Below are 17,602 nucleotides of genomic sequence, written 5' to 3' on the forward strand. Positions count from 1 at the left end.
GGTTAATTGGACTAAAAGACAGCCGGGCTCCATTTTTGTGTGAAATTCCAGAATTTTATTTGGATGTGACAGCAGCCAAAACGCGAATATTATACAAACATTAATTTTAAAGCAATAAAATGTAGTTACACAGCTTTGCAGTTGCATTTATAAAGATCTTTTAGTAATGATTAGTTCTACAAATTGCAAAAACATTGAATGTTGAATGTTGTCTGAACATAACCAGTTTGAGCTCACACAGGCTGCTGCCTCCTGGCCTCAGGCTCTACCACGGCGGCCAAAGACCAGGCTTTGAACAATGGGACTAAAACCAACATGAAGGTGTCAGGCGTGCCAGCGAGTCTCAACCAAAGCAAATGTTCCACTCAAACATGACAGTGAACCTGGAAGCAGTAAAAGCAGCTCAGTGTGTCCAGAAACAGCTAAACCCGTCAGTGGTCGTCCCTGAAAGTGATCACACAGTCCCAAAGAAACACACCCGCCTCTCCTCATGTACACTCCAGCAAACAGATGTTTATGAACATCTGGAGCCTTTTATTGGAAATGAAGCATGTTTGTGACGTAGAGGCAGATTTGGTCATTTACAGGAAATATTAAAGAATGAACTCATGATTATCTTAAAAAGAGCAGAGAGTGGAAGGCAGAGAGGTTTGTCTCTGTGGTTTAGTGGCTGGAATGTGAGTAATGCTCCGAGCTGGGATCAGGAACGCCGCAGAGGGATGAAGGGATGAAGGGAGGAGTGCAGCAATAAGACAATAAGAGACAGGAAGTGACCTTGGCTTCAACAGGATGTGGAAAGTGCTGCCATGATGTCATCACTGGCCTCCCCTGCCAAGCACCAGAGTGAGCACACACACACTCTGCTTAAGCAGCGCTAGTTAACCTCTGACCTCTTCAGTCAGCCTGGCTCTTGCCCCTCCCCCTCCCTCAGAAGCAGAGACAAGCAGAGGACGCCGTTGCTTCTGCTGTCGCCGCTGCAACGCTTCCCGCTTGCAGTCAGCTGACCTTTGACCTTGCACAGAATAACAGGAAACTTGGACAACCAAGCCGTCTGTGGCCTGCGGCGACCTCGCTCTGCTTTCATCCCGCGGCGATGGCGGAGAGGAGAGGAAGCGTGGAAACAGGACGGAAACGTGCGGCGAGCGCGGAGGCAGGACGGCCTCCGATTACAGCGCGTTTCCTCCAGAGGAACGCCGCAGCAGCTGCTCCGGCAGTTTACCCACAACCCTCTCGTTCACTCATTAAAGTAAACAGCTGCACACGACTTCAACGACGGCGCAATAATAACTTTCTCCTTCAGCGCTGCACCATCCCCCACACCGCAGGTCTTATTCTGAAAGGACGCCTGAGCGGCGTGAAGGAGCCGGCACGAGACTCCCCGAACACTTTAACAACAATTCATCAAAGCGTAACTGTTGTAGAAATCTCCTAAAACTTTCAACTTTCAAACTAAAAGTAACAGAATTTTCAGCTACGTTTGAAAAGTAAATAATGAAAATGATGATGATGATTAATGAAAAATAATCACGTGTTTCTCTGTTCTTCATCTTTTCTGTAAAACAGCTGATGTGAAGCTTCATGAATAACATGAATCATATTTCATTTGCACTGATTTTAGTCACTATGCAGCAGTTTGTGTGATTATAAACAAAGTCACTGTAAGAAGCTGAACACTTGTTGACACAGCCACTCCTCTACTGTGACCCACACCACTTCCTGTTATTTACTTAACAATAGTTACTATAGTTACTGTTATCAGAGTCCAGTGTGCCAACAACTGTTTTTAACAAACTGTTTTAAACATTGACTTTCAGAATCACATCAGAGAAATGATCAAGTTTCCTACAAATTTTCCTTTTTTTGTCTTTTTCTCTAAAATCTTAGATTTTATTTTCATTATATTATTATTATTATTATTATTATTATATTCAGTTCAAACAACAAATGTTTTTATAACATTAAATTCATTCTACATGTTTCTTAATTAAAGGACTTTTGACTCGTTATAACTTTAAAACAGTTTCTTTAAATAATAAATAAAATATTACATTTACACTTTTAAAAACACTTTCTACTAATTCTGGATTGTTCTTTAATAAATACAATTTTCTTTTCATTGTTTTAGAAATTCAGTTGAATTTTGAATTTTGTATAAAAACACAACAGCTGTTTTTTTATCACCTTGATGAACTGAGACATTCATTTATTTGTAACTGTTTATTTGTAACTGTTTATTTGTAACTGTTTATTTGTAACTGTTGACAGAATTATTTTTCAACATGTTGCAAGTTTTAATAAAACTGCTGATTTGCTGAAACAATTAACAGACTAATACATTTGTCTGTTTTGTTACTTACTTTACTTACTTATTTATTTTATTATTTATTTTTATTATTATTTATTTACTTACTTTTGTTACTGTTTTGTTTTTGTTATTAAACTTTATTGTAAACTCCATCAACACCATTTTACTTTTTTCTTCAAAACTTTTGTAATTTAAGTCATTTAACTTCTGTATTGTGACTATTTTGACTTAAAACATGACTTTAATAAGATTTGTAGGACTTTCCTAATATTGCATCACAGTCAGACACAGTTTTCCATTTTTTTGAAAAAAAAAGGTTGTTTGTCTATAAATCTTTGACTCTTTTTAATCTTAAGATCAGTTTTCTTCTCATTATAACTTTAATAACAATCATAAATAAAAACAAAATGTAATGTCTGGCAGCAGTGTGATGTCTATTGTCAAACAATTGCGGTCTTATTGTGGAAATCTTGAGACGCTTCCTCTGACGCCTGTGTTGATTACAGGAACAGTAATCCTTGTTTACTGAAACGTGTCAGGAATCCTCTTACACGGCGTAATCTGGTTATAATCTGGTTATAATCTGGTTATATGTAAACAAACGTTGTGATCTGAGCTCGTGAAAGAGAAACACTTTCTTATGTTTCCATTTCCCTCAGCTTTAAAGTGTTTACTGAGTACAGCTGTAACACTGAGAGTAATCTGATTACTGCTGAGTTTTTCCTGCTTTCCTTTGGGGCCCCTGCTCTGCTCGCTCTCACACTGTCAACACATCGCTCCCTCTAATCGCCTCCAGCTTCTCCTCTGTTTACTCGGACTCGCAGTTCTGACCACGAAGAATTTTAAGTGCTGATAATGAAGCGGCGCACAGGAGAAGCTTTTACTTTGTAAAACAAATGACGGTCGGAGCTGTTAGTGAGCTCGAGTCGTGACCCCGAGGTCTCGGCTCGGGCCTTCGAATGTGCCCGATTCATTCGTTCCGTCTCAATGACGACGCTTTTACTTTGAAAACTAACAGGAGGTCTTTTGTTTTATGCACTCTCACCTCTGCAGCGTACGTCGGTCTCTCCCGCTTCGTATCCAGGACGACAGGCGCAGCTGGACGTCGGCTGTCCTACCCACTCCCCGTCTTCACCGCAAAGCATGCTGGGAGGTTGTGACTGCTCGCCAGGCGGCGTCACAGCATTCTCCACGCACACGCCCTGAGCCTGCAGCAGAATGTCAAAATAAAAGCTGCAGTTACAGTGCTTTTATTTTTAAACTCAAAGGTCAGCTTGTTATATACTCCACTGTTGCTATGGTTACCTGCTCCACCAGCGAGTGGGGGACGGTTTCAGGGAAAGAGGCGAAGGCGCGGCGCAGGGGCGGGCACTTCCTGTAGAACACACGCACCGAGAGCAACGCCATGCAGGCGCTCTGGCTTTGGAAGGCCAGGTAAAGCCCCGCCTTACGCAGCCCCTCCAGACGCAGCACCTTGACATTAGGGCGGCCCCTGGCGCCACGCAGCATCAGGTGGTCAGCGGCGACTGTCGCCACTTTGATGTAAGGGTTCTCCATCCAGGCCGGGCTGGTGGGCGTGGCGTCGTCGGCGTCTGACGGGTAGTGGTACAGGTTGAAGGTCTCTTTACACGGCTGCCTCAGGCTGGAACACTCCATCATGGAAAACCTGCGCCGACACGTTCAGAGTCATATTCGTTTCTCCGCGTTAATCAACATCAAACAACTGTCCACCAACCAGATCTCCACGTAGACCGTGGTCGCCGCCTTCAGAGGGATCCAGCGCGTCCTCAGCCAATAGGAAGAAGTGCTGGTGATGGTGCAGATCTCGTAGGTCCGCACGGTGTTTTGGTGATCGTCCCTCGAGCTCGCTTCCTCCCACTGAGGACAGAGGTCACAGGTGAGCTTTTCGTTCAAAGCACTGCAAAGTGTTAGCTATAAGCTAACAGATTAGCTTCGATGCGTACCTGCGAGTCATCAGCAGGGTAGCTCGTCCATCTTAGGTCAGATGTGGCCAGCTTGGTGTTCATCAGCACGTCTGAAACACAGACAGCAACAGTCAGCAAGTCCAATTAAAACATCTAAAAATCACCCAAAGGTCATCCCACTGCAGGTCTTCAGCCACTGAGCACTCCTTTAAAACCTCGACACAGTCCTCCACAGGCACACTCTCCTCAAACGCTCCAACGACATGCTTGTGCCCCTTGAAACATCCCTCAAACACCCTCCTTGAGTTTGTCAGCAACGTCCTCAAGCAGCACTGATGTCACCTGGGACCTTTCAGGACTTCTTGGACCATTTTAAAGATCCCAGCAGCCTCCTACAAGTGTTTCCAAACCTCTTAAAACAGCTGCAAATGTTATTTAAAACCTCTTCAAGTTTGCTTAAAACCTTTTAAAAGACCCTCTTAAGGTCCTCAACATACCTTCAAGTCACGAGACTCCCAATGGACCCCCACAACCTTCTAAAGATGTCGAAAAGCCTCTTAACAGTCACCCAAATGACCACAAACTGGTAATGTAAGAGCACAACAACCTCCTGATGGTTCTTTGAAGCCTAGATGTGTTAAAGGTCCTTCCTTAAAATATCATTTGTTGAAACTGCATTAAAGTTATCTGTAAAACCCCTCAAGGTTATCAACAAGTTCCTCAAACAGCAGTGATGCCACTTGGGAATCTTTCCAGACTCAATGGTCCCAGCAGCCTCCTATAAGTTTTTCAAAACCTCTAAAAAGGCCCTAAATTCCCTAAAAATTAGGGCTGTTTGATATAATGATACATATCGGATGACGATATAAAAACGTCTATCGTTTGTTTCGTGGTGTCGCAAAATAAACTGTTTACGGCGACATTTTTTCATGTTTTGATGTCACTGTAGTTATTATTAATGTCTTAAAGTTCTCTCTTTCTCTTATATTTAATATAACCACACTACGGACGGACAAGCGCCTGTTTTTATGCGTTGTCATTAGCAACAACGACGGTAAAACCATCGCCTGTCTGCTTTTTTCCACATAAACCTTTCACAATAAAGCTCAAGATCCTGTTGAGACTTTTCAAAATAAACTGAATCACGTTAAAGAGCAGATTATTTACAGATGAGAAGTAAAAAAGACGCCAGGTGCTAAAAAATAAACCTTAGACTCAAACGTTAGAACAGGCTTTTCCCCGCAGCACGCCGTGTAATAAATACAAAGAAAACGGCGTCCGTTACAACTTATGTCTAAAAATGTGTCGTTTCATGCATCGGTTAAAACACTCGACTCCAGCTACATGACGCCCAGCTGGAAACACTTCACGCAAGTCGAGCTGCCCGAGATTCACAGAATTTACAGAAAATGTTACATTTTTGTGATTTATATCGTTATCAGACGATAGATGAATTCTTATATCGGGATATGAGATTTTGGTCATATCGCCCTACTAAACTTCCTCCAAAGTTCTCCTAAATGCTCTTCAAACCTCCTGTAAAACAGCTTCTTCTAACCTTATAAAGCTTAAAACCTCCTAAAAGTCAGCCTGAAGCCTTAAATCATCCCCACAGTCAAGGTGTATCAAAGCCTCTCAGCCACTCAGATGCCTCCAACATTGTATTTAATGCAAAAACTCTTCAATTTTACTAAAATGCCCCTTTGAAAACATCCCATGTTCCAGAGCTCCTTAAAGTCATGTAAAATTTAACGGGTCTTTTTTAAAAATCACGTCTTTTACGACCTCTTTTGAAAACACCTAGGTGTCTCTGAACTTGTGCACTCGCGTCCACTGGAAGCTCAACAAACCCTGAAACCATCAGAACCACTCGGTGACTCCGGCAGACAGAAACTCAGAGGCCTCAGACGGAGCAACAGAACCAGATCAGCTCTGATAGTTTCAGAGTTTTCACTGGGAGTCAGCAGGTTCAGCCAGAACACCCACTGGAGGTCTTTCAGCGGCTTCAATCAGGGAAAGTAAAAACACAGACGGTCATACAACACAAAGCCTCTTTCTCCCTCTGCGAGTCTCTGTGGAGGAAGGAGGACAGGTGAAGAAGACCAGGCTACACCCCGACAAACACACATTCGAAGCATGCCTGCACATGTGTAATATCTGCCGTGAGTGATGGTGTGTAATCAGCGTTGGAGGAGCGAGGCTCAGGAGGCTTAACCCTGACACACACGGTGAAAAATGCAGACGTTTCTCACACTTTCCCTCTTCTTAAGCCTCTTAGACCTCCACAACCACCACACGTTCATATCAGTCCTCTGCAGAAAGTAGTCCCACACAAATGCAACATTAATGCTGCTGTTTTCAGTCAGAGCTCAGAGCGATAAATCTGAGCGCGCTGCAGGACTCGTTTACAGGGGAGGGTGGTGTTCCCCCACCTTTAATATGACAGGCCTCAGCTCAGGCTTTGATGCTGCAGCCTACATCCACACAATGTAAACGTCTTGGTGCTGTACTCTGCATAAATCAGCGCGCCGCTCTGCTGCGAGCTTAAATTTAGCGTGTCACGAGCACAGCTGGAAGCACTGATAGGCCGTTTTCTGAGATGTGATCTCACTTCCTCTTTAGCAGCACTCGTTTAATACGCACCTTTGTTCATTTCTGCTGACTGTGACAGACAGGTGCCTTCAGAATAACACAAGTACATCAATAAAATCATCGCAACGGCTCAGTGAGGCGGGCGTGGAAACATTTGAGGCCCGACGGACATGTTTTACATTTTTACGTGGCTCACTTCCTGTTTAGTGTCTGTGGCGCTCGTAGCTATTGGCTGTGATGGATGAATGCTTTCAAAATAACATAAATCCCACACGATGACTTTTGTTAGGCTTAGAAAATCCAACATTATGGAAACTGGCCTTTGTTATTATTGCAGATTTGCTTTTTTAAAAGATTCGTTCTCACAGTTACTTTAATCAAACATTTGTCAGTCGTGTAGACGTGAACGGAGACTGTGACACTTCAGGCTGTGCCGAAAAATTGGATCAAACTGAAAGAGACAGAAATTAAAGTCATTTCCTGTTACTTCATTTTGGTATTATTTTCAGTGTGCACTGACATTTTCCACATGAAAAACACGTCTAAAGCTCCAATCTGGCCTGCTGGACTGCACTAATTTAAAGTTTAGACCTTTAACTGTGTTTTCACGTTTCACACTTTGTGTAACTAATAAAGATCTCCCTGTCTCTGCTAATAACACCAAAGTAATCAAGTAACAGACCGACAAAGAAATTAGGCCTGTGCGATATGACTAAAAGCTCGATATAAGACATTTATCGTCCCAGCAACGATATATATCACACATTGTTTACATTTTCTGTAAATCTCTGGATTTATTTTATTTTGCAGGTCACCTGGAGTAGTTGTTTTGACCGATGCATGAAACGATACATTTTTAGACATTTTCTTTGTGAGTATTTATTATTTATTTATTATCCCCGAGCTGCGGGAAAAGCCTGTTTTAAGGTTTATTTCTTTGCTTTTCATCTGTAAACACTCTGTGTACTCTTTCACTTGATTCAGTTTATTTTTTTACATTTCAACAGGATCTTGAGCTTTATTGTGAAAGGTTTATGTGGAAAATAAACAAGCGGACGCAGGAGCCACGCGATGGTTTTACCGTCAACGCATGAAAACAGTCGCTTGTCTGTCCGCAGTGTGTTTATATTAAATATGAGAGAAAGAGAGAACCTTAAGAAATAAATACAAATAAATACAAGATGTCGTTTTGTTGTATTTTTTCATACAAAACGGAAAAAAAAAATACAAAAAATGCACATTTGCGACACCACGAAACAAACAATAATCACGTGAATCATCGTTATATCGAAACGCCCTAAAAGAGATCAGAAAGAAATTTTTTTTTTTTTTAAATGGGTCCACAGTAGATTAAATAAAAGACAAAAAAGAGATTTTGTGTTATTTGTTATTTTATTATGTATGTTGTATTCTTGTACAGCATTTTGGTCCTGTTGTAATTAAATGTGCTATATAAATAATTAAACCATTAATTAACAAAACCTTTCAGTTTTATAATGACATTAATGAGCTACACTCATTTCTTACACTTTAGGTTTCTGTCATTTACTACAGTAGAATTTCTCTATCATGGGGAAAAACACATATTATATTTCAGGATTAAAGCTGCACTGGTCTGTTCGATTAAAGTGGTAAAATGAGTGTTAGCTTAGAGGTGTGGGGGACGGTCCACACTATTAAACCCTTTGATCGCACAGCTTTAAGACAAAGAAAGAAGAAAGAATCGTCCAAACTATATTAAATATTGTTTTTCTAAATGATCGTCGACCTGCAGACTGAAGGATGAATCAATCATCCAAACAAAGTGCTGAAGTTCAGGCTTCAAAGTGAAAAACTGATCTTACAGTCTGTGATCTGAACCCTCAAACGGACACTTGTAGGTCTGATGTCCTTATAAGGTCTAGATCTAACCATGGTCCTCACACAACAGGCAGACAAACGCGCACACACACACACAAATACAGCTCTGGAGAGTGTGTGTGTTTGTGTGCGTGTGTTTGTGAGTCCACGTCAGTTACACTTCATCAGCTCTCTTTAACCAGATTAATAATCTGTAGTGGTGTGAAAAAACACACTGACCTGCCTGCGTCTCTCACACACACACACACACACACACACACACAGTCATTCATTTGCTCTAATAGCTTCAGTCACTTCTCGTTTTAATTAACCGACAGGCAGATTTAAACAGTTGGAGCGCCTGACCCTGTGTGTGTGTGTGTGTGTGTGTGTGTGTGTGTGTGTGTGTGTGTGTGTGTGTGTGTGTGTGTGTGTGTGTGTAATTACAGCGTGGAGAAAGGGAAAGCGGCCCTTCCATCGTTCTGCTTGGCAGCAGCTGAGGAATGAAGCCGTCTGTAATTCTCCCCGGGCGTCTCGGAGCGCCTGTACGAAGCTCGCGGACACAGATGAGCAGGAGCGCCGAGTCAAGAGCTCGCTGTGTGATGATTAATCTGCTGCAGCAGACGCTCCAACGCCAAGAGTGGAAAACATGATGGAAATGTGACCTCTGCCAGTGTGATACGCTCAGGAGAAGGAGGTCGGCGTCTCCTCACGCACACACGGGCCTCTTACTTCTTCACGGGGAGCTCCGATAAACCTCTAAACTCAGCAAAGCAGTAGAAACCCTTACGGTGCTTCTACTTTTGGGTCTACTATTGTACTAATAAATCCCAGGAAACCACGAAAAACCAGCAGACACAGAGTTGAGTCAACATTAGTAGTGTGGCTGCCATGTTAGCGCAGTTAGCACGAGAGGTTCAAGTGCTATGCTATCAGCTAGCTAGACTGGCTATCAAGCTGCATCCACAGACTTAGTGCTCAAGCAACTAAAATCCTACAATTTCACCATTAACCACACAGCAGCCACATCATTGGTCAAAGAACTGCATTAGAAATGCTCTAAAAGACTCCAAAAGCACAAACAGTCCACAGGTCCAGTTCAGGTACCAGCTAACGTGAAGCCTAGCAGACAAGCTAGCAGCTACCTGTAAGTTATGGAAGCCCCGACCAGAGATGGGCAGTAACGCGTTACTAGCAATTAGATTACCGTTACTTTCCCGTAGGAACGCTGCGTTACTGCGTTACTAAAACCGTGATTTTTCTGCGAGAATGTCTCATGACAGTGACGTAAGCGAGTGCGACGTTCGTGACAACAGCTGTGTGCAGATCAACAATGGATCATATATCGAGTGCAGAGAGAGTATGAGCGTGCAGCGTTTAAAGCGTGGAAGTACTGACCTTACTTTGAGTTTGATTCCATAAAAAGTGACAAAAACATTAGTGTCCGTTGTGCGTGGGAAGAAAACTTCTTTTTACAGCGAAAAAAACCCTAAACTTCCAAACAAGCACCGAGTAGCTACGACGTAATGGGAAACTCACAGAGAAACTCGCGGATTCTTCCACTGACCGCTGCACACCTGCACCAGGGTAACCCTCCGCCTACCGCACTCCTGCTTTACAGGTGAAAATAGAGCAATAGGACCGCTAGTCTTTGACTTTATTTATTTTCTGCTGTGTTTTACTTGCATCTATTTGAAAGACTGAGTGTAAACACACAAAATATTTTATTTTATGTGCTGGAATGTGCAGAAAATAGGTTTAAATATTAAACTAATTTCTTCCAGTCAGAGAATGTTGCAGATAATTACATGTTTGCTTGATGCATAAAGTTAAAAGATTAAAACTAATAAAACAAGTTTTAAAAAGAGACTTTTCCATTTGATTACATTTTGTATGATGATTATGCAGAAAAAGTAGAATTGGGCTGAAAGATCTATCACTTTATCACCTATTCAGGTTGTAAATCCTGTTTTTAAAAAGTAACTAAGTAACTAAGTAATTAATTACTTTTGAAAATAAGTAATCAGTAAAGTAACGGGATTACTTTTTTGGGAAGTAATCGGTAATTAGTTACTGATTACTTTTTTCAAATAACTTGACCAACACTGGCCCCGACACTTCAAATGCTGCAAAATGTAAGCCTGAGTCACGAGTTATAAAACCAAACTGACTTAGTGATAAACATATAAACATATAGTGGCTTTAAAAACACTATATGTCAAAAGTTAGGGCCCTGTGGAACTCCACCACCTCTAAGCAAACACTGATCAGAAAACGCTTCAGCTCATATACGCTTCATACACACATGTGCTCGTGTTGTATTATTATGTTTAGTCTGTTATAAATATACAAGTCTGGTCCTGTTTCTCTGTGTAAAGCTAAAGAGCATCTGCAGTGTTTTTATTTGACGGCATGTCAGATGTTCACAAAGTCCAAGTACTTTTACTGCAGTTGGACAATTTTAGCCTGGTGCAGGGATGTTAGAGGAACAGCAGGTTTTTTAGGGTTCGGGTTGTGTAGCAGTTTTAGTGACACTCCCCTCTGGTATGCGTGTGCGCTCTCGTCTTTCCCCCCTTCAGGATGTTCACGGGTTCATGTATCTGATCTACTGCGGCACCTGAATGCCTCGCTGCTCTCTGCTGCCTCTGACGCCGCGGGGCTGTGATGTCATGCTATGTGATCAGGGGTACGGCCTCAGATCGTAAGTACTGGATGCGCAGTCAGGTGATAGCAAACACCACAGAAACCTGCGATGACGTGACACGAGATCGCCGCGCCTGCAGCTTCGTCTCCTTTTTGTTGATTTTCTAAAAGCCGCCACATTAACTCGTTTCTCTGAAGCTGCTGAAGTTATGAGCTCCAAGTCTCAACCGCAAGGGACGAATAAAGTTTATGCACACGCGTTTCTAATCAGCATCGCAGCCTGAGCCAATCAAAGCCTCAGCATGTGTGTGTTTGGTTTATATAGACTCTGTAAACTGCACACACACACACACAGTCCTGTATTTGCGAGGACTGGGGTCTGCATCCTCGGACCAGCAGAAACGTCCCCGCTGCACTCTGGTCCTCACAAACACACAAAGGAACACACACGCTGTAAACAGTGCATCTGCGATAAGAGTGCATGACGAGGACACGGAAATTACCATGACAACGCTGGCGGGATGTTTACACAAGCCGGTCGGGCTGCGTGTGCGTTGGTGCGTGTGGTCTCGTGCTGCGACTTGCTCTCTAATAAACCTGATTATCTCACTCCTCCTTTCTTCCCTCTCATTCCTCGACTCCTTGTTCCCTCTCCTTTCACCCTCTCCTTCTTCTTCTGCTTTAGTTGCTGCTTTTCTGCTCGCTGAACTTTGTGCGATTTTTAATCTCAAAGATCTAAAAACAACCATCTGACCGGCTGTGCAGGAAGAGCAGAAAACGAACGTTTGACTCGAGTGCAGATTAAGATTTGTGCTAAAGGTCATGTGATGTGTCTCCACGTCAGGGCTAAAAACCACACATCATGCCAGCCTGCACTAATGAAACACCCGCACACTCAGTGCTTTAAGTACTTCCAGAGGGTCATTTCATTTGCTCCGTCTTGTTAAAAGACAACAAACAAGAACAATAGAGCTTTTTCTTTCTGCAAACGTCAACGACGTGTTCTCTTTTTGTGGAAACGTTGGTGCAGGATGTGGAGAAAACTGCAGATTTATGGCTGATTTTGGGGCCGTAAAGGATGTTCTAACTTTAGCAGAGACAGCTGCAGAGCAAACAAGCCAGAGCTTGGATACACTGCCTGGAACAGGTGAGGGCACAAAGTGTGGGTCCGTGGATGCCTCCCTCTGTCATCACACTGCAGCCAGGATCATCATGTGGCTCAGCCCAGTTTGTTAGAGGACAGTTTCACATGTATGTCATCAGCAGGAGGCATTAGTTCCTGGTCCAAACGCTCCTTCAGGCACCGCTGAGAGATAAAAAGGTCCAAATTAGCTCAGTTCCAATAAAACGGTCAGTGTGGCTGTTCGCCCACGTGTTCCAATAAAGTTTAAAGTCCAGGTGTTCCTGAAAAAGGTATGAAGATTTATGCTTCAGCGGGAAAAACTATGCTGCAACTGCAAGCCTCTTTGAAACCCTACGCAGTAACCTGACGTGCATCTACCTGGAAATGGAAATGCACGTTGCCACAGCTGCAAACGCTGTGATTGGTCCGTTCAGCTCCATCCGGTCGTTAAGTGATGACGTGACGAATCCTACTTCCTAAAGTAGTCTGCGTTTAATATGGCTTTTGTGTTGTTAACATGTTTAATGTATTTTCTTCTATTTAATCTCAAAAAGCTCCTAAAACAGTCAGTGATCACTGTTGACCTCCCTCGGCTTTTATTACCGCTAATCATTTATTTAAGCTCAGTTTTTAAAACCTTAGGATGTAGCTACAGCCCAGCCCATGCAGCAGTATATGAATGACTAACCTCGTATTGTGGATGGATTATCTCAGTTGTTCTCCTGCTGAAGTTTGGTCCGTTTACAGCATCCTGCCATGCGATTACATTTGTTCCTGACCACCGAGAACACTCACGTTAACTTTTATCGAGTGGAAAAAAGTTAGCTTGTTTATATTATGCTAACATAGCTGTGTCGCTAGCGGTCACGTAGCACATCATTATATACCAGCTAGCCAAACTTCAGTAACCCTACAAACGTCACTGCTGTTTAGTTTTCTGTCTTCATTTATGTTTTCATAATATATTTTCATGGATGCCTGGATGTTAAACTCAATTGTTACACCTGGTAGAGCAGAATGCTGATCATTTTATTAAAGATGAAAGACTTTAGACAGTTTTTCAACTCTCAGTAATGCCACAGTGATCGTTTGATATATGGACCTGCAGCGGAGTTTAGGTCCAGACACGGCTAGTGACGTCAGACTGAACGACTGGATAGATTTCTTCCGTCTGCTTTTTCACCACAATGTTCAAATTCGTCAGTGAGAGAATATCCTAGCCTCAGTATGATGGAAGCATAATCACAACATCCATATAAGGACTCACACATGTCAGTAAACTCCTGGAAGGAGATTGCTGAAACTACCAGAATGGACCTGAGGGAAAGGGTGCCAGCATTTGATTTGTTCCTATGTGCTGGCACCACATATAAATCACTGGGAAACGACCACACAGTGATTACCACGTAAGGTACCAAAACATGCATAAATGGCGACACCATTGGCCACTTATGTAGGTTACATCATAGACCTTAAAAAGACACCTCAGAAATCTAAATCAGGCCTTAGCTAAGTTAGCTGGACGTTATCAAGCTAGTTGCCGTCTAAAGCTGATGCACCACACACTGACAGAAGGGTTTCAAATGTGCAACCCAGCTAGAAGTAAACATCTGGAGGGTTAGCTGACATAAAGCAATGCACTAACTGGTGTCTAGCTGCTGAACTATGGTTAGGCTAATACAAGCACAGGGAGGATGGAGGATGAAGGAGTTAGTGGAGTAAGCATTGTGCCCGGGGATATTTGAAGACTGGAGCAGCCAGGGTCTGAACCACCAACCTTCTGAATAGAAGATGACCTGCTGAGTTACAGCTATCTGTTCGGACAGTACCAAGCTTTGTACTGGATCTTAAGGTAAGCCTTTACTGGGCACTATGTTGGTTCTACTTGTTTCTGATGTGTATATTTACTGTACGTCTTAAACACACATTTCATTGCCAGTAGACAGACAGTGTTTGTATAATTTAAGAGAGTTGAATGGAGGTTATGTTTGTTCCTGCTCGTCTTCATCACTTTCTGTTTGAGCACCTTATCTTCTCTCTGTCAACACTCCGATCGATGATTCGGGCTGTTTGAACTGCCTCTGACTCATCTCACATGTCAGGAATCTTCCACAACGAGCTGCAGCTCTGTTTGTTCTCCTCAGCAATCAGCACATAAAACATCTGAAAACATGGGAGGACGGTTAAAACTTGCCCTGCTGGTGATATTTACTCAATCCTCAAAGACTCTTTGAACCATCCGGTTGGAAAAATGTTCCACAGCTGCAGAGATTATCCCACAGTCAACTGGAAGGAATCGCACTGAGAACATTTCTGCTTCTTACATGTGACAGTTTATAAAATATCGGAGTTTTGGCCCGCGGACAAATCAAACCACCTGAGGACGTTTGTCTGGAGAATGGAAAGTTACTCATTAGCTGTAGGGGAGGAACTCTGGACACAAGTCGAAGCAGGCTGACTGCGTTTGCATCCAGATGGTTCAAAGCGTCCTTAAAGGATCAGTCCGCCTTATTTCCGCCTGCTGTATTTCCCATTAGTGCGTCCGCCGTGTCTCTGTGGGTCATGCTAACCTCTGCTGTAGAGTCAAGGAAACAAAGTGCAAGCTCCAAGCAGCTTCCCCCCCAACCCCACAAAAAATGGAGTTTTACATTAATTTTCTTTTCCTCATTTACTCCAATGCCTACAGTGGAACTATGACTGAATGTATGCCAATACCTGACTGCACTAATGAGGCCGATTTCCACAGCAGGAAGCAGGTTATTTCAAGTCAGAGTGCACCTTTGTGACTGTTCCAACCACAGGAACTGCCCCCGTAGGACCTCTTCCAGGGATGTTTTTGCGGAGAAAGAAAAATAGGGCCTACTCCATTATCTCTTTTCCATCGACGTGGTGCCAGTGCGGAGCCAGTTCTGCCTCTGTGCCTTTTGACAACCAGCCCACATTTCAACAGGTTTGAAGGCTGAACTTTACAAAGGGAAACCGGGGGTAATTTACGCGAGGAAAAACGAAATCCATGGAGGCCGCAGCATCTGTGGGCTCCTCCTACCGATCACTGGTGAATTTCTTTTTTGGCAAAATGTGAGAGATATTTTCAGTCCTAGAAAGTGGTTTAGTTTTTATTTGAAATGCATGAAACCGGCTCTAGATTAGGCACCCACAATGAAAAGAGGAGTAAGGTGCATTCAAAAGGTAATTCACATTAAATATTTAAGGCTTTAAAAAGACTGCACATGTGTTTTCTCTGCATTACAATAATACAGTTTTACCCGCAACCAAGTTATTTATTCAATGTGACATGTTTGCCAGACAAAACATAACCAATCAGTGATTGGATGTTATGCATTTAAACAATTTGGGTTTATCAGACTAGTTATTATAATTAAAAAAAATAACCATCCTAGACCCTTCACATTAAGTTTATTATATTGTTTATCGAAAATGACTTGATTGAAATGGGTGGAAAACTTTTGTGCAATTAAAAACCTCATCTGACATATCTGAATGTAGGCACTTCCAAACATCGCTGAAAAACTACTGGGTGGGCTCCGTTACCCACTTAACTCCGAACAAACACAGTTTCTTAACCCGATGAAGGAAGATGGAGAACAGCAAACACTGTGAGAATCCACCATAAAAGCAACAAACACGAAAGCAGCCGCCAGCTCTTGGTCAGCTGTGCCTCCACTCATAGAACCGTGGTTACGTAACTTTGACGCTCGTTAAACTTTCCACTGTTCGCCGTATAGCCTCCAAAAAGATGAAAGAACAGGAAAATTTAGAAACGTCATTAAAATCCTCTTTTCTGGATGAGGTTAGAAAATGTAATGATTCAAACTTTAGTGTTCAGAATCAGTTTTAATGACGGAGAGCTGAAAAATGGAAACAGGTTCGATAAGATGATTACAGAGCTGTTCAGCCATCGACTGTTTTGACATTACATTATAGCTTTAGGCTTTCCACCCTGGGGGGTGGAGCCCCCTGGGAGGACATAAAGCCATTGTGGGGGTTGGTGTAGGGGTGTAACATGAAATCAAAGGATTGGTTATGGACATTTTTCACTGAACCTGATCATTCGGTGAGTAAATGTGAGGTGAAGGAACTTTTTCAGCTTCAGAAACCGGTGTGTCAGAAAAAGCTTGAGATCACAGCATCAGCGTGCGTCACTCTCAGGTGGTAGTTTGACTTCCTGCTGCTCTGGACGCTTTCCCAGAACCTAAAATTGTCCTCTAAGCAAATCTTCCCTCTGCTCCAACATGAAAGATTATAATCTGCTTCTACAGTTATGGAAAGCTTGTTTTGACTATGAAACAGAGACACAGCTTTGAGAACAGGTGACACCACTGTTTTACTATTATTACTACTGTTAATGAATGTGTTCTTTAAACCAGCGGAGTTCCCCAGGGCGCTGTTGTTGGTCCTCTGCCATTCTGGTTTAACCTCTTTCACTGTAATATAAACCATCCAAAAATCATGTAAAGTTATAGTCTTGCTAAATAACAGAGCTGAAAGCGTTAAATATCTGCCTGTCACAGCACGTCGGACAGGGTGAGGTTACAAACAAAACGTCATCTGATGACGATTTCTTAAATCCTGATGGTTTTCCACCAAGTATTCCATATATTCTACACTTTTTTAAAAATGTTTTTTAATGTAATGATGGGTGTTGGGGCACATGTCACAAAGGTTAAAGGGGAACTTGCCTCATATTTGTATCAGCAAGATTTTAAGCAAATGATCTTATATATTCTCTAAAATTTTGTGGGCAAACTGAAGACACTGAGATCATATCTCTTTTAAAACAGCTCAGCTGTTGTTCTGCCTGTTTATTTACCATCTGTGAATAAATGTGCGGATGTTTTGGTTTACTCCAGGCTCCTTAGAGATCACAACATGAAATATTTTCCTTCAGCTTTTCAAATTATGCTTTAACAATTATATTAATTCAAATGTAATAGTTTTACAATATTATTATTAGAGGTGGGAATCACCATACATCCCACGATACGATATTATTGCAATTTTTAAAAATATTTTGCGATATTCAGATTCTGTACATAAAGGTAAACTTTATCAATATTCATTTTATCTAATATCAAAGTCTCACACTCAGTCTTTCTCTCATTTCAGTTTGATTGTTGACAAACTGAACGGTTTGTATTACAGTCTAGTCCAACT

General features: G+C 42.3%; 2 protein-coding genes across 3 annotated transcripts in view; both read right to left on the minus strand.

The window, feature by feature from the left end:
* LOC148103139 (uncharacterized) overlaps window positions 1-17,602 on the minus strand; it is a 193,774-nt gene that overhangs the window by 64,180 nt on the left and 111,992 nt on the right. The window lies entirely within an intron of this gene.
* Window positions 1-17,602, minus strand: part of LOC102782809 (ephrin type-B receptor 4b-like) — a 37,206-nt gene that overhangs the window by 14,423 nt on the left and 5,181 nt on the right. The window contains exons 2-5 of the mRNA XM_087838491.1: window positions 4,270-4,340; window positions 4,041-4,183; window positions 3,611-3,971; window positions 3,351-3,513 (exon numbers count right to left, since the gene is read on the minus strand). Coding sequence (XP_087694617.1) covers window positions 3,351-3,513; window positions 3,611-3,971; window positions 4,041-4,183; window positions 4,270-4,340 — 738 coding nt within the window. The remainder of the gene's footprint in view (window positions 1-3,350; window positions 3,514-3,610; window positions 3,972-4,040; window positions 4,184-4,269; window positions 4,341-17,602) is intronic.

This window comes from Neolamprologus brichardi, chromosome 3 (assembly GCF_056152115.1).
Source record: "Neolamprologus brichardi isolate AB-2024 chromosome 3, ASM5615211v1, whole genome shotgun sequence".
In the NCBI taxonomy this organism is placed as follows: domain Eukaryota; kingdom Metazoa; phylum Chordata; class Actinopteri; order Cichliformes; family Cichlidae; genus Neolamprologus; species Neolamprologus brichardi.